The sequence below is a fragment of the Haemorhous mexicanus genome, chromosome 5, assembly GCF_027477595.1.
Source record: "Haemorhous mexicanus isolate bHaeMex1 chromosome 5, bHaeMex1.pri, whole genome shotgun sequence".
Taxonomy (NCBI): domain Eukaryota; kingdom Metazoa; phylum Chordata; class Aves; order Passeriformes; family Fringillidae; genus Haemorhous; species Haemorhous mexicanus.
The window spans coordinates 63,606,641-63,633,069 of record NC_082345.1 but is presented as its reverse complement, the minus strand read 5'-3'; the positions used below and the strand labels follow the sequence as shown (position 1 = coordinate 63,633,069).

Here is a 26,429-nt window from a genome sequence, read left to right as displayed (position 1 = left end):
GCCTTGCTGTTCAGAAGAGAACATACAGTTATTTGTTGAGAACTGTTATTTTTCATAATCATATATACAAGAAATTGAGTGTTCAGCTTTGTTTTCCTAAGACAGAAGTAATTTATCTCCATATAACACCTTGAGGTCAATATTTACAAATCCAGCTACAGACCGTCATGGAGAAGAGATAAATAAATTATGGTTCTTTGAACATGAGCAATAAGAAAAACATAATTTCGTTAAATTATGAAGCAACTTACAAGACCTTTTGTATCTTTTGTAAAACAATCTTCTAATTTCAGGGCTTGTTTTTATCAAGCTCTGAAAAAAGTTTGCTGTGAGGAATCTTACAAATTACAGGGGTCCTTAATATTACACATCAATGAGGTTTAACTAAGTGCTGATCTAAAAACTACATTGGTTAGATATTAGGCCTTTCTACTGACCATGAGTGTTTACAATAAAACCATTATTTAAAGATTCAATACCAATGCTAACAGGTAAAAAGTAGATGTTAAAATGTTAAAATGTTTCCCCCAGAACATCAGAAAGGAGTAGGGTGTTTATATGAGATCAGTGAAAAAAAAGTCTTGGAGAAAATGTAGACTCTCCAAAATAATAATACAAGAATATCAGCTAAAATACAGAATAAATTAGAAAGCAATGCCTATTTGTTAGCATGCTCACAATTGGGATGGAGTTTATTTCATAATAGTGTAAATTTTTTTAATGTGGCTTGCTTAGCATGTCTCACTCATGCACAGTCTCCTCTGCAGGGTGTAAAGATACAACATAAACTGTAAATACACTAAAATATTTGGTTTTCAATAGCTGCTGATGGCTTGATGGGAATTTCTCGGTGAATTATTGGAAACAAATGTGCACAATAAGAAAAAAAACAAGCTTCAGAAATGAAAGAATTCTGAGATGATGAATGTAAGAGTTATACTTTCAGCAGATACTCCTGTTTCAGCAAGGGCTCATAGTACACCAGACTGTAAGAAAAGCAGAGCATTTCTCATGTTATGGATTTAGGAAACAAAAGCTTGCATGAACTATTGAATGTGTGGCACCAGTTTCCGGAATTCTTATTTAAGGAAAAAAAAAGCAACATTTAAATGGTTAATGCAATTAAAGTTCAATTTAAATTTAATTTATCATGGTGACAGTGGTTAAAATGGAGCATTTGCTAGTGTGAGGACCCCAAAATATGTCAGCTTGCTTTTGCTAGAGAAATATCACACATGTATTGTTCTTCAGTATGGCATTTCCTCAATGAAATCCTGAAAGAACTTTTGAAAGGTGTTACCTGGCTTGTGACAAATCCAGGTCTCGAGTCATCAGCATACGTAAACCTTCTTCATTAAAGAAAAGGTTGTTTCCTCCAGACATGATACCACATTTCCTTGATGGCTTTCCACCACTCACAAGGAGGAATCTATCCGACTCCAGCTGACCTGAATACACAGTGAATACATATTTATGATTTACTCTGAAGTGCTCCTGCTGCAAGAGTGCTACTTCCAGAGGAAGAGACATAAATTAAAAATCCCATGCTGACTGAGAAATATTCAGTGTTTCCACTGCCACATATTCTAGAAAGCTGACATAAATCAAAGCAAAATAAACAAAATAAACCCAGAAGTATGAGATCTGGGATCTTTGTTTCCAGCTATTCACAAGATTTTCCACCTTTCATCATTTATCTGAAGTTAACAAAAAAGTACTCGGGTCTAAAAAGAAACTTTGGGTTCCAAGTGGTAGCATGCAAGCAAGGGCTGGCAAAATTGAAAATGAGCAGCAGCAGCTGTGAAGGGATGACTTTGGTTTACAGGTGCTGTTTTATGAAAACATGCTCCTCCTGCCGTGCTTGCTAGCGGGGGAAGCCTCGGAGGGGTTTCAGAGCTGTGTGCAAGGACGCCGTGTGTGCCCAGGCACGCGTGAGGCTTTGAGCTCCCCCCTGCCTTCCCTCTCTTGGGGTCTGCTGTGGCTGCTGAGCATTGGCTCCCACTACTGAGACACTTGGTCTGCTCTGAAACCATGATTGCTGTAGTAGGGGAGTCAGATTTCCCTTGCAGTGAGAAATGACACGACCTTAAAGCCCTCTGCTGTTTGCCTCACTTGGAAATGCTCGGTCTGTGCTAAAGTCAAACTACCATCAAAACATAATTTTCTTCCGTGATTATTTTCTACATGTAGAGTTTCAGGAAGTTCTGTTTCAATGAAGATTTTGTAATCCAGCATTAACAGTGCATTCACAAACCACACTTGCAAATGGCATCTGAACTACTTGGTTTGTGGGAACACCCCCTTGGCATAAATTCTTATCAGAAGCATGCAGGGGTGAGCAAGGCTTTGCTGTTTAACCCCTTGAACCCTGGGTTGCACTGAGATGCACAGGCAGCATTCAGATGCCCCCTCCCAAAAGAGATACCTTCGAAGTCATCCTTGAGGAAGTCAGCGTTCTTGGTGCTGATTTTGCAGGTTGGCCCCGAGTAGCCGGGGTCGCAGATGCACTTGGTGCCGTTGATGCAGCTGCCGTGCCCGTTGCACATCTCCTCGCACTGGGGGCCGATGTACACGTTGTCAATGGCCCAGGTCACGGGCTGGGACCCAGCAGGGTAAAAGCCTTGGTACCACCTGAACCTCGCCAGCCTGCAAATGGCATTAAGTGTACTTATTTTAAATTATAGTTCCATCTTTTTTTTGGTATTCCATACATATACCATTATATGCACATATATATTATTCTTTCTGTCAGAACTGGCTTGATAAATAGATTAATTCTAGAAACTGACTTCTAGGTCTAATTCCTTCAGTACCTCATGCATCTTTATGTTGACATTCAACCCAAGTACTGACAGAAATAAAAACAACACTATTCATTAGCTGTAATCTCAAAATTGAATGACAGGCATGATTTTCAAAATTTAAAATCCAGCTACTCTTAACTCCATCATTCATGGGGAAGATGAATGGCCGTGGTCTGGTGGATTCCCTTCTGCTTTGGTGTACAGTGTGTGGGTCAGACCTGGCCACTTCCACCCTCCTGGAGAGTGAGATTCTAATTCATGCTTCCATTGTGCTCCCAGGGAGACCACCTGTAGGGGTGGAATGGGAGGACCCCACCCTCAATTACCCAGAGAGAAAACATGATCTGTCATGTCACCAGGTATTCAGTTTGCTTTTGGGCAGCTTCATCTTAAACCAGGCCGATATTGCAAGTTGTTAATTTAAACTATATTCTCCTTTGGGTGCTGTCCTGTCATTTTTAATTCATCTCCTAAGTGCTACTTGCATCAATGCTGCATATAAAAAGGAACCAACTAGGGAAGGAGGGAAAGCAAATTGAGATGAGGAAAATACTTGAGAGACTAATTTTATTCCCAGTTGAGAAAATGTTTTAAGGGAGGAAGGAAACCAGAAGATTGAGAAGGGAGAAGCACTTAATTGCCTTGCGTGTTTAATGTGTCTTGTTAAAGATATCTAAATTCAGCAGGCAAATCAATTCCCTAGATAATTGTAGCTGACAATTTTTTTTTCCTTGATTTGCTTAACAGAAATTTTTATGAGGGGATTTAGGTGACAACCAATAATTGATGGTGGAGACACTACTAAGTGTCACAAGAAAGATGCCCAAGAACCAGAGTGCTGCTGGAAGTCAAAATCATTGACTTTAGTGTGCCCTGAGGAGAGGGACACAAGTGTGAGGCTGGAGGTGTTGTAAGCTCCTCTTGAGAGTAGACCTCTGTCCCACAGGCTGGATTTTTTTTTCCTGAGACAAGTCAGCTTCTCATCTCAGGATCACTCCTGGTGATGGTGAACCATGACTTGTGTCTGGAGCAGAGAGTGAAACACAGCTTCTTTGGGGTTTCTTCTCTGGCTCAACAGGCTCTGGACCTTTTCTTCAGGACATAACTGGAATACTAATTATTAATAACAGCTGGCTGCTGAGAACATATATTCATTTCTAAAATTCCATATGTAGTGGAAATAACTTAAAATGTTTTCATCCTCAGTTAGAATATAACCACTCAGCACTTGGTGGGTGAAAAGGCTGGGGGATGTTTTTAGAATTACACAAGGAGAAAGGTTTGGATTTTTTCTAGTTATTCCAGTAGATTCTGGTGGAGAAATCCCCCTTCAGCCCTCTGGCCCAGTGATTTAATGCACTGAATGTAAACTACTCTGCACTGCTGGGCTTGGCTGGCTGTCAGCCATAGGCTCCTGGCCTGGTGTGCTGGGGAAGGAATAGAAAGGAAGGTAGAAAAACAGGATAGAAGCACTCAGGAATAGGGGACTAAATCAAAATCCTGGAAGGTTTAAATGAGTTAGGAGTCTGCACAGTCAAAATTTTTATTTGGAGGGACTCACTGATGGTTGGCTAAAGGGTAGAATAATTCTTTTGCACAAAATCAGGAAGTACAAGTGAGCTGCTGAAAGAGGTGATTACCTATTGCATGCTTGAAATGTTAACTGTCATAAACCAGAAAACTCAAGTTTAAAATTTAAACATTTCCTTAAATTATTAAACAATCAGTCTTTCCAAACTTGATTCTTATTCCTTATATAGGTCTTTTCATACTTTCAGAAGCACATATGGGGTCATTTATTTAGTGGAGGACCCACTGACTGCAGTAGTTTCATAAATACTCAGTCTCATAGCTGCATGGATTCATAAAGTCTCATAGTTGCATAGCTCATTTTCATTCATACATGCTACAGTTTAATCATTAATGGTGTGAGCTTTTACATAAAGTGAGTTGATGCTAGATGACAGTTATTCCTGAAAAAGTAAACATAGGGTTTTTACTTTGAAAAGTTACTATGCCTGCTAGCACGTATTGTTTTTCTATGCTGTGTTATCATCCAGCCTGATTGACTGAGACATTATTTAGATCAGACCATTTCTTCATACTGAAGTGGAATCAAGCTTACGCTAGCTCACATTTTACTGCATTTTCTTATGAAGCTCCAATTTCATGCAAGAATATCATCAGTGAATTCAAATGGCTGATGCAGTTCTGTAAAGAGCACTCAGAGCACACTAAGATCAGTCAGTTTTGCATTAATTTCAACAAGCAACTGCCTTCTATTGAATTATCACTAATTAAATAGAAGGTAATAGAAGTTACCTGTGATTATTCTACATCAGCATTAGGCACAATATGATTTGGGGAATCACATGAACACTAGCTAAGATTCAGGGCAAAAAGCAGAGAAAAATTGGTCATTTGGTCTGCTCTAGTGCCACAGTTCTTATGCAACACCCTTGTGCTGGGTGAAAAACAGAAATAAAAGCAAAGCAACCAGCAGCTGGGCAGGAACAGAAGTGGACACTTACCCACAGAGGTGCAGTTTTCCAAAGTGAATGACCTCCCTCCTCCAGCCCTGGGTAGTGCCTGCATAGTAAGTGCTGCTGGGGTGATGCTCAGTGGAGCAGAGGGAGCTGAGGTGGCTGCTGCTGCTGTAGCACAAGGGCAGCAGCAGGTGCCAGGTGGCCCCCAGGTCTCGTGAGAACTCCAACTTCACTGGGTCAGCAGAGGAGCTGTCAGTGGTGCAGCCAATATTGATCTGGGGGCCAAGGCATCAAACACAGAAGGTGACACAGGGCAGATTGTGGGACTCCCAATCATTCTTCAGCCTCCCCCATTGGGTATGGTATTTGTTTAGTCCAGGAAAATGGTGATTTGGGAACCCACTTAACAAAGGGATGATGCACTCAGGACATGCACATGAACAGGAACAGAGCACATTGCTCTCCTGTCCAGGAGTACATCACACCATGAGTTATGATAAAAATGAATGTGATAAGAAATTCCCCAACAACTTCTACCTAGAGAAAACTGTGAAGTTAATTGGGCAAATCCCAAAGGAGAGCTGCTAACATTGCTGGAGTAAATGCACCAGCTCTTGCAGTCCTCTGGCAAGTACTGAAGTAATCACAGCATCAAGAAAATGTGCATTATTAAAAGCAGAAATATTAAAAAGTGCAACATTAACTTTTTGTTAACACTGAGCTGTTAATTGCTAAGCTGCACTATGATCCTCTTTTATGTTACATATAAAAAAAAGAGCTTATCACCTTAATATATTCAGCTTTCACACTCACTACCTATTTGTTCATGTATAATGGCAAAACCCTAGAGCATCATAGCTGGACTGGATTTAGATTCAGTGTCCTAGTTTGGCAGTGTCAGATTTCTCAGGGTATGCTCACAAGATTCCTGATATAAAGAACAGTGGAAAAGGCAGGACACCAAAACCAGTTCTACTACTGAAAAAATATGGACTGTTTATTACAGAATCTGAGACAATCAGTGCAAGTTAGTTTGTTTTCCTATTACACTGATATTTAGATCTTCTTATAATTTCATTTTTTTTTTTTTGTAAAAGAAGACAAATTAGTTCTTTACAGAATGACTGTCATATAAAATAGGATGTACTGTACTTAGCACTCAACAAATAAAAACAAATTGCTGATGAAATACAAAGCCTGCATTAAAACCATGTAACATTTTAATATTTTTATATATCTTTTAGCAAAAAAAAAGTGTCTTTGTAGCATGCTGTTAAGAAAATCTATTTGTTTCTAAAACACAGTAATGCTTAGAACTGTGCATGAATGTTGAAAGTGTATCCTGCACTGAATTTCCTTCATCACTCTTCAGTGCACATGAGTCCCATCAACCTACATTTGACTAGAAGGGTTGTCTACTCATCTGGAAGCTTAGAGAGATGCTTGACCCAATATAGATTTTGACTCTTGAGACACAGAGAGAAACTACTGCATTATGCATAACTCCTTCATTTACACTAATGTTCTCAAAAACGTGAGCTGAAAATGATGTTCTTACCACATATGGAAGTAAACATGTAGATTTTATGAGTTAATGCTATCAACACTTATGAATATCTTAAAGTCACCTCAAACATTTTTGTTCTACAGGCTGTAATCTATATTTTAAAAGAGGAAATGGCTTGCATTTAATAATTTATGAATTAGTTGCATGACAAATTGAAGAGTGCATGAGTACACAGCTAAACCTAATTTTCTTGGAAAACCCTTAGTATCATTTTAGTAATTTTTATAAACTCTTATCATTTGCTGATTATTATGTAGCTCATATTAATGCAACAACATGCCACATTGTTGTTAAAAGCAGGCTGGTAACTGTGGCATGGCAATTTGTGTGCCAGATTATTTTCCAGTTTCCTAATGACAATATAATGACCTCTCTAAACTATTAAATACTAACTGGTTACTCCCATCAATAGCTGCCCCAGGCAATGCCCAGTTTGGATTCCAGGACAAGTCAGAAACACAGTTTAGTTTGGGCTCTGTGTTGTCACTGGGGTACCTGTTTCCACTGACTATATGAAACACAAAAATATGCTCCTTATTCATGAACTTTCTTTAACTCCCTAAAATGGGATGACTTCAGGCCACAGTAGCCAAAATCCAGCTTCATCTAGAGCAGCTATGATGTGAGCAGAAGCAAAAGGAAAGCAGAAGCTTGTCTCTGAGAGTACAAGAGTTAAGCCAGCAGGCAGGAAAAATTGTTTTCTACTGTCACAGATGAAGTTGTAGCTCTCCACTGGTGAGCTTGTGGAAATGCTGCACTCTTACCTGGAGCAGGCTGTCAAGTGGCAATTTGGACTCTCACTATTTTTTGCTTGTCCTCTTGCCTGCAGTTGTGACTCTCCAATGCACAGGACATGGACTTTAATGCTATCAGTGCAAGTATACAGGCATGGACCAAGTAGCAATTTAGGCAAGAAAGTAGAAGACTTTGAGGCAGAAATTTCCCTTATCTATGTATTAAAAGCATCATGATACATTCACATGAGGAAGAGTAATGTCAAATCAATTAGAGAGGAAATTGGACAGGTTTCTCTCTTTGGCAATCAGAGCAACTGGGAAAATTCACCAGGGCAGAATATAGAAGAACAAGAAGCAAAAGGCAAAATAACTTTCTGAGGACAAGTACCTCAAACTGGATGATAGTATTTTCATTCACACTCAGGTCCCTTGTGGTAATGGAGTGCTCTCCAACTTCATTTGAAACAAACACCATAGCTGAATCTTCTTCCCTGAAAATCAAGGAGAGGAGGGCTTTAGACTGGCTTTACAAAGTCACTTCTTTCTCTTGTATTGCTGAGAGAATCTTACGGAGCTCTTTTAGATGAATATGGGCAATACAGCCCAATGTTTCCACCAGGATAGAAAAACCAGTTGTCCTCTTTAGGACCAAAGTCAAAGGTATCCAAAAGGATAATGGGATTCTTCAGGTTATTTCCATCAATAATGAAGTCATCAATAATCCAGATTTCTTCTTTTTTACCTACAAAGGAAATGGAAATATTCCCATTAAGACCTAAACTAATATTATTAGAGAGAAGAACAGCAGCCAGTATTTATGGATTATGTGAAGAGGAGGGTGCTAAAAGTATGGGATCACTATTTTCACTTTCCATGAAAATAGTTTCTATACTGCTTTCCAGCTTGACCTTAAGGAATTAACTTTTATTCCCTATAATTTATAGAAGTCACAGCAAAACAAAGAGTGAAAAGCAATGGGTGTTGAATAATTATCTTCTATTTAAATAATATTTACTTTGAAATTCTTGTCATTGTCTTCTTCAACTAAGAATCATCTAAATGAGTAGTTGCTACAGAATCAAAGCAGCCTGAAAGTGCAATTTCATTCTACATCCTTGCACTCAGCAGCTTGTTTCTGCCTGGGAGAAGTTCTCCCATAGAGAAAGAAACTCTGAAACTCCTTCTCTCCAATGGATTATGTATTCATATATGTCAGAAAATTGGTATTCTCAAACTGAAGAGGAAGGATTAAATTGACAGATCTTCAGTGTAGCGTTTTTTCATTTATCTAAAAGTGTTTGAGTTCATCAGAGAAAAGTTTAGATAATTGTTTTAGGCAGGACACGTCAGAAGAATGAACTGAAATCAGGACCAGATTTGAATTTGCTTTTTTTTTGTTAGGGGCGTGCTAGGAATTTGCCTACATGGAATAAACTGTTGCTGAATCACCATGTCTAAATGACTGCTGGAATTCTTTAGAGCTGTTAATGTCAGTTTCTGCTTGAAACTATGCTGAGAGTAACTGAGAGCAGAGAAGAGCGTCCTTCAGCTGGCACATCTCCTGTAATCAGGAGGAATGAACTGTGTTCCTCTTGTGGTTTTCCAGTCCTTTACAATTTAATCAAAAGATTAACTACTCACTACATACTCTTTCTAAATGGGTTTTTAATGCCTAGTTAATTCTGAGTAAGGTAGGCCCAGTTCCCATTTACACTTGGGACACTTTTGTATAATTGGAGCATCCTAATGGGGCCTCAGTGTGAGTGAGAATCATGCCCATTAAAAATAATGAGAAGAACCTGAGTGAAGTTAACTTTATTGGTGTTTCTTGATCTCCCTCTCCCTCCAGGGCCAAAGCTGATGCTTTTCTGCACACAGTCCAGGGATATCATGTGAAGGTACTTCACTTTAAAGAATTCAACCACATTTTTAAGAACAGTAAACATAATCCTGCAGTAATTCCAATTGAAGGAGTTCAAACACAAAAGCCCCATCATTTAAGAGTCTTTATAATTGTTCAGTTCAAGAAGTGCACTCTCTTAGAGAGGCTGAGCAGTGCAAGCATGGACCTGGACTCCCAGGGGTGTCTTTTCCTCACCATTGTTGTAGGGCTGCCAGAGCCTGAAGCGCGTCGCGTTGCTTTGGGCTGCGTAGGGCAGAGGGACGTTGATAAAGAGCACATCTGTAGTCTGGGTGAAGTAAAACTCATCTATCAGGTGCCAAGTGATGCCACCATTGACAGAATATTGCAGCAGGATGGAATGAGACCTCTCAGGGGTGCCTGGAGCATAAAGGACATGGATTTATGTTCATTGAAATCCAGTAAGTTCAAGCAAGTATAAATGAATATATGTTGCTCTGACACCCACTACAAAGTATGGTCTTCCTTTAACAGCAGCTTAAGGTATTGAGATGTTATGTACACATTGTACATGTGACTTTCTGTGCTTTCCCCTGCTTGTTGGTCTGCAAAATGCAAATGAAATAGGGCCTAAATTTACACTACTGTTCATTATACCTTAACAACCATAGTTAATTACTTAGAGAAGAAGCTATCTCAGTGTTACACTTTTTGAGATTAGAACACACCAGCTCCTTCTACTACAAACATATTCCAGTAATACAGTGTTTATTTGCTTGTTTTGTCCAGCTACGAGACATTATCATCACCATCTGTAGCACCCACAGATAAAGACTCAGTCTCTATCCTCATAAATTTATGAGTCTACGGCTCTCACTGCAGACACTGGGATATTCATGCCCAAAAATAACATAATTGATGGAAAGCACTGAGGATATTTACTAGCATGTTTTAACAACAACAAAGCAATATTCTGTGCTTTAAACGGCCCTAAAGGTCAGTGGAACTGACAGTAAAATTTGCATTTTCTAACTACCAGCTCCTCCTATTTTTTTACTTTGAGCTTTAAAGAGTAAGAAACAAAAGCTCTTTACAGCCCTAGTTATTAACACATGCTAATTAGAGCCCAACACTCATTTTTGATGCTGGTTTCCATACACAAGCTCAGCCCCCAGCCTGTATTTGGCCTGTGCCTAACTTGCTTTCCAGGAATACCAGTGTCCAAGTGATGGCATCTCTGAACTGAGGTCTCACTCAGACAAATTTACACTCTCTGCTCCCTTCGTGGTGTGGAACAGTGATAGCATATCCCCAAAAACTCAGTCAGGAACCAGCAGAAGGAAAGGACTAAGGAACAGCTTCTTCATCCCTGACTCACTGTGTGTTACTGTGCAAGTTTTCCCACGTTTCCCATGTTAAATGAACCACATTTGCTGAAAGCAAAGTGCCTGGTGCAGATGCTCCTGCTCCCCTCTGCTCAGTATTCAACCACAGGCAGTGGAGCAGAGCAGGGAAGAGCTGTTTGCAGTCAGGAGCTGATTTCAGCTTATCTGTGGCAATTAACAATAAACAACACACTGATTTTAACACTGACAGTTAAAAGATATGCCCAGCTATATCAATTTGTATTCAGCATTGGAGAACTTGCTGGGACTAAGTCCTGGATACAGCAGTAGGGCTAACAAGTAATACAGATTCAACAAGGAGTGATTTCTCCTGGGGTTTCATGGTCTTACTCCTTGTGGGTCAAGTGTCAAAATCCAGGCTTGAGCCTTTGGCTACTACTGCCTTCAGAGCAATATTTTTACTCAATTTATTTTTAAATATTTTTTTCAATGATCATATGAAGAAATATTACCAAGGCATAATTTTGTAAAAGAAGTCTTCACAAAGACTTCACTTATAAACATGAAGTATTTGGCATGTTATCATTTTGGGGTATGTTATGTTTTTGGCTGTTACAGTTTTCTCTCTTTTTGATAAAGTACTAAACCCAGTAAAAAATAGCCCAATATATATGATTAAATGCCCATTAAAGAAAATCAATAATAAGTCACAAAGAGCTATATTTTCACTCATCCACACACAGATTTGGCTAAGACACTTATTTAGGAAGAAAAAGGAGGTTCCAAACTATTTTCAAGCTGTTGGTAAATGTTGAGTCAATTAGGGTCCAGTCCCAGAGCACTGAGCTTACACAGAAACTATGGACATCTTCCTTACATCAGAGTGAGAGGAGTTTTTCAACATTCAGAGCTCAGCCCGGAAGCGCCAATTCTATCAGAAAATTTGGGGAAAACTTCTGAAATTGCATGGGAGTGGCTCAAATCTTCAAGCAGTTTAGTGGTTCTCCATCATGTCATTCCAGACTTGGATATAATTATTTTTTAAAGCCAAGGATGGCAGGGCCTTGGAGCAGGGTAAGATTGAATCATTGGCTTAAAAGTCCTTGTACTGGAGGAACTGTCACAGGTTATTTAGAACTATGTGTAAAACTTGTCTTGCAAAGTCTGACTATTCTTTATATCAATTAAATAGAATTATGGAGTTTCAATTATCTCTAAGTTACCAGCTAGGCAGTCAAATGGTAAGAGATTTTAATGCAGTGGACTGAAGCTAGAAAATGAAAAACACTGTAGTTTACTATTAGTCCCTTAAGTAATTTACTGTAGGCACAATTTTATTACATAGAAAAATTGGACAAATAATTTTTTCCCAACATATTGGGAAATCTCTACAAAACCTTGAGCTCTTTTGTTTCTTTTCTGCTCAAAGACTTTACTAGCTGTGCTATTTTTGGTGATACTACAGTCCACTTTTTCCTTAGGAACAGCACAGGCAGCCATGTAGGATGGGAGCAAGGTAGGGATGATGCAAAATTTCAAACAAGCTCCCATATAATCCACCATAAACTGTTGATCACTACCATACACTGAAGTTGAAAATATCAATCTGTATTCTTTTCTGTGTTGTTATGTACTAATAAAGCTAGAGAAGCAATAGTAAATCAATGGGGAACTTACCTTTGGCAATAAATTTGAATGAAAACTGGATGTACACTGTATTAGTGCAGTCTAGATCTCTTGACACAAGCATTCTCAGTCCTTCCTGCAAATACAGAATATGCAATGTGAATATCAATTCCCATTATTGTGTTCTGCAGCTTATTGTTGCTTGGCTGTTGTCTGCTTCTGCCTGCTGGTGGCAGCAAGAGGGGAAACTCTCTGTACCACACCTTTTCCCAGGCAGAAAATGGGGACAGTGACAGCCTTGGTAAAGTGAGCCAAGATATGACAGAGGTACAACTGCATGGTCAGGAACAGGCACAGTTACAGCTCATTCAGTTCATGCTCTGAACCCCTGGGGTGTGACTGGATCTGCCAGCACTGACTTAGACATTGAGTCCAAGCTACTGCACTCATTTTTTGTGCAAACTGTACAGTTGCCAAGCACCCTAATTTCCAGGCAGGGACAGTCCTCTCTTGTAGTTCTTTTCCATATCTCAAAACATATTTTGTATAAATATCCTCTTCTGGGGCAGCCTGTTGACCTGTAAGGAAAGGGAACACACAGGAAACCTCTTAGGGACCCTGAGTGCCTGTCCAGCTCAACTGATGAGCTCGCTGTTGGGTGGATCCTGGGGCCAGAGCCAGCCCCTGTTCTGCAGAGATCTGGCAAAAACCACCTCTCAGAGCTTCCCTCTTTCTCAGACCCATTCCCCCAGGGGAACAATCTGCAGGAACAAGCAATGCAAATTTTAGACAACTCACATCTTGTGATTTGGGATTTAAATAATCTAAAGAGGTTGAACTGGAGTCAAGCTTTTGCAAATAAATACTTCGAGGAATTAATTTGTACACCAAACATTTAACTTCTCTTTCTGGGGGGCATCTGAGTTCACAGTGTCAAATGAAAACTTGTGTGAGCTGAGAATTTGTGTGCTTGTGAACAAAAGTCTGTGATTCATTTTGTTAAGAACAGAAAAATTCAGAAAATATATTTCCTGGCCTTTTGAAACCTGCAGTCAACAAAAATAAGTCTTTAAAGAACTAGAAGACATAAAAAATATAGAATTGAGTAAAATACAGGCAAACTACATAAACATAGATTACACAGACTACTGCCCTGACTAATTTGCATTATTCAAAATACTAAAAGGCCAATTAGGACACATCAAGATGATTGTAATGTGTACCATATTTCCAAATAGTTCACCTCAAGAATCTCATTCTTTTTCTCTGGTGGTCAAGGAGGAGTTTATACCACAAACAAAATAATACACAACCAAGAGATGAAATCCGTTTGTTCATAAAAAAACAACTGTGGAAAACATGGTGCATGTTTAGGGTAGGGAAAGACAAAAAAAATGAAAATGTCAAATTCTAGGCAAAAGACTTCAATATAAACCTATGGGGCTAACAAGAGAAAATTTACTTTCTGTTTTTTATTTTACTGGTTTTCATTAGGTTTTTTTTTCAATGTAAGTAATCTCTGACCCCTTTGAAAATGAGAGCTGTTCCAGACTTGATGGTGTCACCATTCAGGTTTCCCCTCTCAGCACCGTAGACTTCAGGCCAAAGGTCTGGATGCAAGTTACCATTGAAATCATCCTTCAGGACAGATGGCAGAGGAAGGACAGGGACACAGTAAGGACCTCCAAACCCTCTGTCACACCTAGCAACACATTGGGAAGAAAAGGTATTATCCATCTGGCCTGGATAAAACACATCCTCTCTATGAAGCAGCTTAAGCAGTTTTCCACTCACATGCAATGGCCTGAATCACAGATGCCGTGCCCTGAGCACATCCAGGGGCATCCTGTAGCCAGGACCACATTATCAATGGCCCAAGAATCTACTCCAGAGGCATAGTTGTACTGAATCCACCTGAAACGTGTTCTGGGGGAGCTGTTAAAAACAAAGGAAATGTAGTTCAGGATTCCAAATTCTGATCCACAAAGATCCACTAAAGAAAATCCCACAGACTTCCAAAGAAAAGCAGATTAATAAGCATGGCCCACTTATTTTGAAAAGATTCATATTCTAACTGGAAGTTTAAACTGGAAACTGGGAGTTTAAATTTCTCAGGTTAGTCTTTTAGGCAAAATTCCAGCACATTCTAAAGAAAGGTGCTCAAAGTGATGACCAAGAAAGAACATTGCTGAGACACTTGCTGATCAACAAAGTGGCTGAGCAGAAATTAGTACCATTAGCATTTGACAGCTCCATGTGTTGTTAGCAGAATGGAAACGATAAAATTGCATCAGTAAGGTAAGAAGTTATGAAAGTTCATTTATACTGTGTTGTGTAAAGAGAAAAACAATGGTTATATATGTTCATTGTATATGTATATATAAGAATGTATGAATATATACGTACAAATATGCACATGCAAACACAATGCTGTCACTGCTGACTGCCTTGTTATCCTCAAATGAGGAAAGTGTTTTGGAGAAAAAACATTCTTTGGAAGATGATGTATGGCCCTCTGGAGCGAGCTGTGGAATTGGAAACCAAGATGTGGAGTCCAGGCCCAGTTAATTTGCTGTATGTCCATTTTTACCACTGTATTTTCTGGGTGATGAAATGTACAGAGGTAATGTGTAGTGTGCTCTGAAGAATTACAGAACTACCCAGAACAATGGCAAGCATCATTACCTGTTGTTCCTAAACTAGAGCATGGTTTTATTTAGAGAGATGGATGCCAGCACATCTGCCACATCCATTTACAGCCCTGTGATATCCTGAGGAGCTTGGCAGAACTCTCCTCCTGGTCAGAAGGGTGAAGGTGGCACATCCAGTGACATGTTCTGACTTGCTGAATGCTGTGACTAACATGCCTGAATGTTGGGTGACAACTTAATGTGCAATAACAGAAAACACTAATGTAGGAAAGGATGGATCAGGGTATTTATTCTTGCTTCTTATTGCATAAGTGTTAGAAAAGCTGGTTTAGCATTCTTGTTCTTACTGTCAGGAATTATAGGCAATACTTAAGAATTCATTCATCAACGTTGTAACTTCCTTAAGTCCCTACACTTCACATTACAGCTGATGAAATATTTTGAAGTGAAATTTAAAATTCTGGTGGCGTGACAACACACATTTAAAAATTTAAAAGACATGCAGAACATTCCCAAGCTGGAGGATGTTTGCTCTAATTAGATCAGCAAAATCTTTGTCATGCTAAATAGCCAGAAGAGCAGTGCTCACTTGGTTGAGGGTGGGAGGTAGACAGTAACTCTCTTCCAGTTTTGGAATCTTTCTGAAGTGTAGATGGAGCTCTCGGTGTACTGCTGACAGCCGATGGTTGGGGGGACACACTCCTCTGTCACCAGGTGCCAGTCCCTCCCGTTGTTTAGGGAGTACTGCAGGTGAACGCTGTGGGAATTGCTGTATGGCTTGCTGCAACCCATGCTCAGCTCAAACTGCAAGAACGTGGAGGCTGATACGTGGAAGTCCCAAGTCTCAGCATAACGAGGTTTTCCTGAGAAAAGAGAGAAAAACAACAAATACAACAATGGCAACAAATACAACAATAGCAACAAAGTGTACCCCCAGCATATGCTTTCAATACTGTCATTCAAATTTGATACCCCTATCTTCACCCTTTTCCAGCCTTCTCTTCCCTACTGATTACTAAATAACTGGATTTGTCTATACCTCCCATCTTGTAAAACTTGATCTTAATGTAATTTATAAAATAGACTCATACAAAATGTAGTAATGTTTGATGACACATACCAATGTTTTCACTGAACATCAGAGCTGTATCCATAGACAGGCAGTCAATGTCTACTTGACCTCCTTGTATTCTGTACCAGCTTGCTTGTAAATCCACAGTTCCATCAAATTTATCCTGGAAGCCAGTCTGAGAGCTGTCATTCATCCCTATGAGCACATCGTCCAAAGCCCACTGAGCTGAATGCTTCCCTACAAAGAGCAGAGCAAAGAGGTTAGTGGAGTGACTGTATGTTGTTTTTAATGCCCATATGCTGTGTTCAGTGAGCAGTGCTCAATCACACAGACTGAGTGCTGCTAAACAAGACTAAAACATTGCTCAAGGATGCACCTGGACACTAGAGCATGTTTCTATTACAGATAAACACAGGTATTTCCCTCTTCATTTCTTTAGCTTCAGTGCCTTTGCCATCATATGCTCTCCCTCTGTTTGGATAAGATACTCCCTGAGCCCCTAGATTGGGGATTTTCATTTTATGGATCACAACCTTCCTGCTATTCCCCACAGCTAAACTGGAAAGGCCTCTGCCTAGTTCCCAAAATAGCTTTTGTATGAAAGCGAATAGAACATGAAGGAAAATGCTGAAGGCTCTGCATAGAGATAATATTTAGAGAAGTGCTGTTCTCCTTCCTGGAAATCTCTCTCCTCTTGCTCCAGCCTACAGGCCTTTCACTTTCATCATATCCAACCCACTTCAGCCTTCATTTCAATTCACCTTTCTACTGGCATGCTGAAAAGAACCTCTTACTGCACAACTGCTGCCCTCACAGGAGAGCAAGGAAAGCCTTTACAATAAATTGCAAGCTTGCAGCAACATGCCAGGACTTTTGCCTTGCCACCAAGAGGAGCGTGGGTCATGGCTGATAGAGCCACTCTGCACTGAGGAGTGGCAGAGAGAGGATAGTCCATGAAGGAACTAACATCTCTGACCAGAAGTGGTTCTCACCTGCAGGTGCTGGTGTGGAAGGTGATATTTCAACTTCCAGTCATAAAACCTTTCTTATACTGGGCGCCACAAGGCTGATATCAGTGGTCTTAAGAGTGATGACCCTCAGCAGGGACAGATGTCATCCAGGTGCCACCAGTGAAAGTATAGGAAGCAACAGGTTGGACATTGCACCACACATCAATGCAAATGATCATCACAGAATGATGGTCTGTGGTGCACCAGTCATTGCTTTGCACTTTTAACTAAAGGAACTGTCTTCTTAACTAAATCACATCCCTCTTCTCTTGTCTATTCTCTTACCTAGTGAGGACAATTAAGTCCAGAACATACAAGAAAATATATGAATAAAATCAGGCATCAAAATGATAAATGATGTCTAAGAAGCTGCATAGCGTAATCACCTGAATATAAGCTATGTGCTTTGCTCCTCAGGGAATTTCTGTTGAAATGTACTTTGCTATATTTCTGAATATTGACTTATATTTCCTGCAGATCCAGGGGCTGCTGTCTTGTGCAAAGGTCAGACTTAATCAGGACCCTTTTAGTAGTGGTAATGTGCCCCCATGTGAGGTGGGAGCTCTCACAGTGGCTGTAGGAATCAGTCAGCACCAGGGTTTAACTTTCAGCTGAGGATGTGGGAAGTGGCTGAGCAGTTTTACATTCTCTCCCTCCCAGCAGGGGAGCCGGGCTCCTGGACACTAGAAATGGTGGGAGGAGGGGGTCCTGTTCTGGAATGTGGAGATATTAAAATAGTAAGATGGGAGCCACCAGGTAGGCAGATTCAAGGCCAAGTTATGCCTACACTTCCACAGCAGAGAAAAAAATGAGACAAAGAGTGTTAGCCATTTGGCATCCCAGGTCACTGTACATTCAGATAAAAACTTTAATCTTATTTAGGCTTTTATTTTTTTAATGTAATTTTTTCTTCCTCCTCCCTCCTGTCATCTCAGCATCTTTGGTTTAAACTTAGCTCTTAAACAATTTTACTCTTAAGCCCACTCATCAGTTTGGTGATATAAAAGAAAACCATGGCCACAGTGTGACTCATGAAAGCCCAAATATGCTCTTGCAACATTCAACTGTTCAAAATACTGTGTTTTTCACGAGCTGAGGTTTCTGCACAACATATCTATACTGAGTAGCACTGACAAGCTGCTCAATGAGATTTTGGGATGGCCTTGCTTACCATGTTGTGGCTGCCACCAGCGGAAGGCGGTGGCAGGGGTCTTGGCCTCCCGGGGTAAGTCAATGGAGACCACCTGGGGCTCCAGGTATGACATGAAGTCCAGCTCCCGCAGCAAACTCCAGGTGATGCCGTTGTCATTTGTGTACTGAACAACAAGTCCTGGATTTAAAATGAGGAAGACCAGTTAGTGAGACTGTGCAGAGCAAAGAGGGGGCAGTTCACCCTTGCTCTGGAGTTGCCAACTCCCACCTCGCACCCAGGCATGTGACATGTGCCCCATCCTTTAGGCAACTCCTGGTCGAGGAGCTTTTTCTGCACAAAGTCCTCCTACTGCAAAGGTCTCAGGTTTCTGTGGTTGAGATGACCCTGAGGTATTAGAAAGGCTTTTTTTCCCAGCCCCATGACAGAAGAAGAAGTCGAGATTCGCCAGTTCTGCTTTTCAAGGTTGTTTATTTTCTCTTGTCTATTACATTCCTTCTCTGACCTGCTGAGATCTGTCCAGCAGGTCAGGTTGTGGCACACTGCCCACCCTTGGGGTGGTGTTAACTTTTTATACTACGATCTATGTGTACTTTTTTAACAATAATTTTCCAGTACCTATCCCCTATGTTATTAGACAGTCTGTCTCTACTCTAAACCAATCACTAAAACTAAAAAGTGCCACAAATCCAGCAGAAGATGGAGGACAAGAAGAAGGAGAAGAAGGACAGGACACACCCAGATTCCTCCATCTTGCCTCTTGAACCCCCATTCTAAAACCCCAAAGTTCTACTTTTTCACCCTGTGACAAATTAACTATCATTGTATTAATTATCATTCTACTCCAACTCTTGTGGCTTGTCAATCTTCACACAAAGTTGGTACTTTTTTTTAAAGTTAAGGCTAAAATTGAAGGCACAGGTGTTTTTCACTCCGTGCCAAGGTCTCTGAGCCCCTTGCCAGGGTCTTGAATCACCCAGGGCAGCCAGAGGAATGTCCTGGGTCCTGACAAAGGTGACCAGGGTCACCAGCTGCCATATACTATCTTCACTGTTTTCACCATACTCGAAGGATCAAATCTTTTACACCCTCAGGGAAGTTAATGATCATACCACAGAAATGATAGGAACAATGTGATTTTCTTTAACACAGTATTTATTTCATGTTGGGTATCCTTGCAGTTTGTGTGAAAAATTAAGTTATAATTCTGATAGCTGGGATTACAATCCTCCTGCTATGTATGCAAGCTCACAGCATCCTTGGAAATTAATTATCATAATATTTAGAAAATTTAAGATAGTCTTTGTATCATGCATACAGTATGGCAAATACTAGGACACAACAGAAGCCCAGCAGAGCTCACCAAAACCATAAGTCAAGAAAGAAGCACCCTTATATATATTTCTTCTCTTAAAACTCTTTTATATTGGTATATGTTCAAAGATAACAGATTTTTTTTTTGGTGTTTTATATTGGTGCAAATGAGTGTAGAATCAACCCCTAGGTGTAACCTGTGCTGCAAGAAGACAGCTTTCCTCAGTGAGTGAGTCAATGTAAATGCCAAATATCAGGAAACAATTCACTGATATTAAATGCTTTATACTGAGAGGAAATTTAAATTTTCACATCTCTCATGTCAGTGGTCTGACTACATGCAACTAGACCACTTTACATGGGAATTGCTCCCAGAATGCTGATTCTTCCCAAACACAAGTATCAGTCCACAGTAACTTTAAGCATGTGGATCAAATAAGTGAGGAGACATCTTGGAGAAATGAATTTATTCAGACTAAATAAATTTTCAGTTACAACTTTATGATCTTGTGTTTTGGGTAAATCATATATAAGGTTGTTTTGGAAGGCAATTTTTTATTTGACCCACTGGTGTAGTTGAGAAGATGAACAAGTTCTCAGGTACAGACCTCTTCTTCAGGTCAGAAATGGAGTTTGCCCACTTTATCCTGAACTTGAATTTCATTCCTTTTATTTCAGACCTTATGAAAAGTCCTGTGGACTCATAAATTTACCTGTTTTACAACACTATCAAATAGTTTAATACAAGCTATTACACCTTGCTTTGGAAATGTTGTCTTTCTTAGACCATCACAGCTCCCACAGTTACTCCTACAGATGGATCATCAGTAGGTTTGGTGTAACTAATTACAACCGGAAAAGTCCATCAAAAGTAAATAGCTTTCTTCAAAATTCATGAAAACTGAGGAGGTAATTGATTTATGTTTAAAAAAAATCTTCTTGATTTTGTAAAGGCAGCAAAAGGCAAAAACACTGAAGAAGATGCAAAATGTAAAAGGCTTATAATAAAGAAAATGGGCTTTACCTTCATTCCTGGCTCTTGGTCTGTTGCAGGAGTTACCAACACTCTTGCTTCCAAGTTGTACATAAAATTGAACTAGCCTTTAAAAAAACACAGGATAAAAAAGAAATTTAGTCATCTTTGGATAGCACACTATCAGTCAGGATAATTTGCAGCTCTTAGCTACTGGCATTTTCAGTTGGGTTTCTATTCCAGGCTTATTGATAAGGCAAAATTCCCAGAGAAACCAAACATGGGCATGGTAAATACTGAAAGACCCAAGACAGAAGAAAGTGATGTGGTTTATTAATCTTGTGCCTAATGAATGTGTTTCTGAGTGAGTGTGAGAAGTTAGCACTTCCATCTCACACAAAAGTTGCAACATCTCCAGAGCAGGCTAGGCAGTTCCTTACATCAGATCTTACCTTGGTCTATTGTAACCAGAAATTAGGTGAAGTTTTAAAATACAGCATTGGAGTTGTAATAAAATTATTATATCCTCCTTAATCACCAATCCTTTTTAGATCCTTAAATTCTTGATCTAAACAGTTTTCAGTGTAGTGAGTTCACTGAACTTTTTGTGAAGTAAACCCTTTCATTTTGAACCTATACATTGTGATTTCATTGAATATTCTCTTGTTTTCATATCATGAAGTGGTGAAGAAAAATGTTCCTGAGCAGCTTTTCTCACTACCTGCCCTGTAGTCATTGCTTTTATCACTTCCCCACCTTCTCTTATTCCTTTCTACTCTAAACCATGGCAACCATTGCATCTGAGTCTCTGCATGAACACATTTCCATGTCTTCAGGTTTTCCCAAAACTACTTTCTGCAACCCTTCTAATGCCACAAAACTCCTTGAGACAGGATTGTTGGTTTCACTGACAGAACTCTGGATTAGTCTGGAACACCCCTGTTTAGTGATATTTGAATTAAGTACTATTCCATCCTTGTGCTCCAAAATATTGTTAGGTTCTTTTTTGGTTTTTTTCCCCAGTCTGCAGTAATGCCATAGTATCCCTGCTGAGCTTGTGGTTATTATTGTGACTCTGTGGTGTTAGAGTAGTTTACATTTTCTCCTAGATACACACTATAGTGCTATGGAACAACAATTAATTTCAATTAATGTCCTGCTGCTCACTCCCCAAATTTCACTGCATGTCTCAGGCATTCATCTGAGGCTTACTAGGTCCTAACTAAGGTAAAGAGCATTGAGATGACTCAGAATGCCATCACCCCCTGATCTACACATTCTTCACAGGTTGTCTCCATTGCACACCAAAAACAGCACCTGAGCAGAGCAGAGAAACTCAACTCAGCCCCACAATGGGATTTTGCATGCTGAAAGTTGGCAATGCCATTCTCCTCCTTGCTTCCTGGCCAAGTTATTAAATTAGGATGATAGAAAATCAGGCCTCATTAATTCTATTGACAGAGATAAAGTCTTTATTTAAAACATAAATTTTGAGGTGCATTTTTGCCACTCAAATAATTCTCCCCAAGGGTAACTCTTTTTGCTTTAGATGATTTTGTTCTAATTCGTAGTAATTTTGGTAAAACCACAGACAAGTTACATCACTACAGCCAGAGCCAGTAAAATGCAGACAGGACTCCAATTTCCCTCACCCACTGTTAGATACACAATACCATAATCCTCCTCTAAATCCAGATTCTAAATCCAGCTGCATTCCAGCTCTGTTATCAAAATCTGTGTCTACTGTCTGAGATGTTTTGTATACCCTTAGGGTCTAGGACAAGGCAGAATATCCTCATCAATCTCATTGCTAAGATAACCCCACAGACAGCTCTAGACAGTCAGGCTCACAGTACCACACCATTTAGCCAGGTAAGTTCTATTTGTTTGCTGCAGCTCTGTTGTTGGAGACAGTATTCAGGCAGTAAAACTCCAGACAGAAGCATCAGAGGTTAATAGATTTACAGTCCTGTGACAAATTCTTTTATTCTTGCCAAATGTGAAGATCATTAAAAAGCAAAACCAAAGAGCAAAAAACCCTTTCTGCAGAAGGGTGAATCAGCCCATCTGATCTCTGTGTCTGACCCAGAACAGCTCCCTGGGATGGTTGCACAATCATTAGCAATGGAGTCTGTAAAGCAGATGGGAGCCAAGTCAGCTAACAAGCCAGATGTCACCACTTGGAAAAAATATATGTATATTCCATGGTTTTTATCTAGATGCCAGGTAGGCACTGTGTGCAAATGCTCCCACTGAACAGATAGTTAAGGGTGGCAAAAGGAACAGGCCATCAAAATAGGAGGCAGCAGCTCATCAGCAACCAAAATGCATCCATGTATCACACTGTCAGTCAGAAGGGTGGAAATACTGCTGGTGAAATTGTGCCCTTGGTGTGTCGGGCCATGCAATAGGGAAGGAATGGAGAGACTCCAAATCCTGACTCCTCAACTCAGGTTTTCTGAAGTGTAGGGCAAAAAAAATGGTCTGGGTGAAATGACCCTTGACACTTACAGCTTTCTTAGTGCTATGTGATATTCTCTTAATATCTGGGAAAAAAAGGTGTAGTCAATCACATGAAGGAATAAGGAGGCAATAGGACAAACAAAGCTAAGATTACCAGACCACTTATTGTATATACTAAAATTTGAGTAGTGTTTTATAGTAATTGGCTCCTAGGCACAAGCTTTAGTTTGAAATGCTCTTAGTGTGACACCTGGGTGTGGTGGTGCCTTGTTGGGCTACTCCCCTGAGCAGCACCCCACACCTCAGGCTGGCAAATCTCAACCCCATGGACCATGCTGGGCTAGGGAGAGAAAGGTGAAAGGGAAAAGGGTCTTTGTACTTAAAAAAAGAAAAAAAAAGTCTGTATATTCCTTACATAAAATTTACACTTCACATTCAAAAAGCTGTAACTCATGATACAGAACATGCATAGGTAGATTTGCAGGAATCCAGAATGAAAATAAAAATTTAGTGTCCTGCAATATTTGTCAGTTTTTCTATCAGGCTCTTCCATGCATGATTTAACAAAACAAGATCTTAAATGGTCTGGGAAAACACTATTAACCTGAAAAATAAGCAGCTTAAAAATCTACTGCAGGAGTTTCAGCCTTCCTATTCACAACCCTCAATCCACACATCTAACAGTATGTCTTTCAAGGCATGTTTTCCTGCTGTTTACTCAGTCACCAAAACCTCCCAATCAAGAAACCCTTGCAAAAAAAAAAAAAAAGATAACTGTGCAGGGGCTAAGATGATGCCTAATAAGATAACTGAATTCTATGCAAGGCATTACTGAATGCAAAAAGTAATACCAAAATGGGAAAAGTACTTCCCTTTAATCTCCCCTTTCAAGTGACATTAATTTTAGCTCCAATAATGAAAAAAAATTTCTAGGCTGAGGAATTATTTTCTTTTTAGAGTATGGGCCTTCCAGTTAACCCTTCACACTCTCACAGACTTCATGTACCTTTGCTTCTAGAAAACAAGGCAGAGCTAACGTTACAGATGGCCTCAAACATTCAAGTGGGATGCATCTGTTCAGAGCAAGGTGTCTGAGGCTGAATGTCTAAGTTAGACATGACCAACACAGGCTGTCTTACAGCTAATGAAAGAAAGAAATAGGTGCTTGCTGAAGACAAAGCACTGGCCTCTGCTGGCTGCTCTTTTAGGATGAGTTGTGCTGCCCTTTTGAACACAAAAGCAGCCTGGGGTAATTGCTGGAGTCTAAAAAGTCTGTGGTTTGGTCAAGCAGCATCAGGTGGCTACTACCTTTGAGCACACACTGAAAAAAGCAAAAAATCCATGTTAGCCCCATTTGAGATGACCACTTTGTTCTGTTTAGCAAACAGCCCAGGGGTGTGGCTTCCAGCTTGAATCATTCAAGGGAGTTAACCTGCTCACTGTGATGCAGAGAAAAAAGAAATAAAAGAAATAAAATGCTGATTTATTTTGACATAGCAATCAGTTCCACCAGGAGAGCAGCTCACACTGTGAGTACGTGGTCAGAAGAGAGATTGTAGTTGCTCTTACCAAGTGTTTCTCTGGCCATTTATGTTTTTGAGATAGATTTAAGACACAAGAAAACCATATTCTTGTGCAAAGCAGAAGGAATGGTATATTAAAAACACCAAGAAAGAGCATTTCTCAGAATTTTAAAATGTCTTTTGGCTTTAAAAATGGTTCAAACTTTGCAAAAATGGAAAGCTATAAATATGAATATCTGGCATTAAAAGTGATTTCAAAGTAATTGTAAAACTAAAGGGATTACTTTACTTTAAAAAAGATTTCTTCATGAAAAAAGGAATAACTCAAAAATAGAGTTTTGAATACAGACTTCTTGAGGAAGTAGTCTAGACTACTTCCATTATATTGCTTTCCCAGGATGAATAACACAGGATTTGAAGACAGTGGAATAAAAATGCTCACATCTTCCCAGAGTTCCAGGGCAAACATGTACTTGTACGAAGCATATTTGTCAAACAACTAATTAGTTTAATTAAGAACTAATTACATAATTCTATAACTATGACATGTACTTGTCAGACATTCAGGGGACAGAAGAAAGGTGTCTGGTGCAGTGCTATGCAGTACCAGGGAGTAGCTGAGGATTTCCCCAAACCAGCAGCCCCCACACTACAGAGCCCTGCTTGCCTGAGCTGGAGAGATCACAGTAACCTCTGGCCAGTCTTTGCTAAGTGATCCCACAAATTCAATTATGGAGCAAATCATGGCATTATTACTCTCAGAGCAGTATTTGTCAGGAAAAATATCTTTTATTAAGCTAACTGCCAAAATTGTAGAGTGCTCAAGGTTTCAGGTGCCTAATCTCTCATGAGACTGGACAAAGCTGCAGCAAACTCCAAGCTAAATAGTGGTTAGAATTAACAGCCCTTTGTTCATCCTAATTACATTAATCAGCTAGTCAATTTGAGAGAAGAGGATAATTGCTAGCAATGTAGCAGGATTCAGTACCAGCAGGGAGAGAGGTGAAGGCTTGTTAGCCTCTTGGCTATGCAGAAACAATTCACATTCCATTCCTCTGCACTTCTGACAAGTGGAGTAATTCACAACATCTGGCAAGCAAACAACAGCTCCTTGCTATGCCATCCTATGCCTGCAATTCCACACAGTCAGAGGAAAAGGAGCTTTTCTCCCCAGCTATGGGCAGAGTTTTAGGTTTTATGCATTCTCAAGACCATATCTTCTGCCTTAGAATACAAAGCAAACTATCTTCTCAGAAAGATAGCGAGTTAATATTTTATTTTAAGCTGCTATTCCACTGTCTCTAACCTAAGTATTCTCTTTCAAAAAAGGGAAATAGTACACCAGAGTGAACAAAAAAGTATTTTTTCTGTCTTTCAGAGGTCTTGTAAAGGTTATGACTACCATAAAAAAAACATTTCCCACCTTCACATATCCACACTTGCAACAGGGCAGAACAGAGAACATGAATACACAGGTAATTTTGAGAAGCAGCCCTGAGGACTGACCTGATATTTGTGGTGTCCAGGGGAACAGTTCTTGCCTCCCTTTTGCCAGGTCCATTGAAGTACAGAGATTTCCCATCGCTGAGCACACCACAGCCTGTCCCAACCTGACCTCCTGTTATCTTGTACCAGAGAGGGCTCAGCTTCCTCTCAAACCTGTCGAACATCTCACTGTGGTTAGGCACATTAGACACACAGGTTCCGTGTGATGCTTCAAGAAAAAAAAAAAAAAAAAGAGTGAGATGCTTTGGTGAAACTATGTTGGACAGAGTAAGGGTCAGATGCAGTACACTGGCACACGGTTCTGTTGCATCCATCTGTGACAAAGCACCAAGCTTTTTTA

The 26,429-nt window shown here is 39.9% G+C and overlaps 1 protein-coding gene across 2 annotated transcripts in view; it reads right to left on the bottom strand.

The window, feature by feature from the left end:
* RELN (reelin) overlaps nt 1–26,429 on the bottom strand; it is a 282,225-nt gene that overhangs the window by 36,392 nt on the left and 219,404 nt on the right. For both annotated transcript variants that reach the window (XM_059847390.1, XM_059847391.1), the window contains exons 30-43: nt 26,090–26,297; nt 20,649–20,725; nt 18,332–18,490; nt 16,199–16,387; nt 15,668–15,941; nt 14,222–14,362; nt 13,952–14,129; nt 12,479–12,563; nt 9,693–9,875; nt 8,165–8,336; nt 7,983–8,085; nt 5,336–5,565; nt 2,426–2,646; nt 1,301–1,448 (exon numbers count right to left, since the gene is read on the bottom strand). In XM_059847390.1, the coding sequence (XP_059703373.1) occupies nt 1,301–1,448; nt 2,426–2,646; nt 5,336–5,565; nt 7,983–8,085; nt 8,165–8,336; nt 9,693–9,875; nt 12,479–12,563; nt 13,952–14,129; nt 14,222–14,362; nt 15,668–15,941; nt 16,199–16,387; nt 18,332–18,490; nt 20,649–20,725; nt 26,090–26,297 (2,368 nt within the window). The remainder of the gene's footprint in view (nt 1–1,300; nt 1,449–2,425; nt 2,647–5,335; nt 5,566–7,982; nt 8,086–8,164; nt 8,337–9,692; nt 9,876–12,478; nt 12,564–13,951; nt 14,130–14,221; nt 14,363–15,667; nt 15,942–16,198; nt 16,388–18,331; nt 18,491–20,648; nt 20,726–26,089; nt 26,298–26,429) is intronic.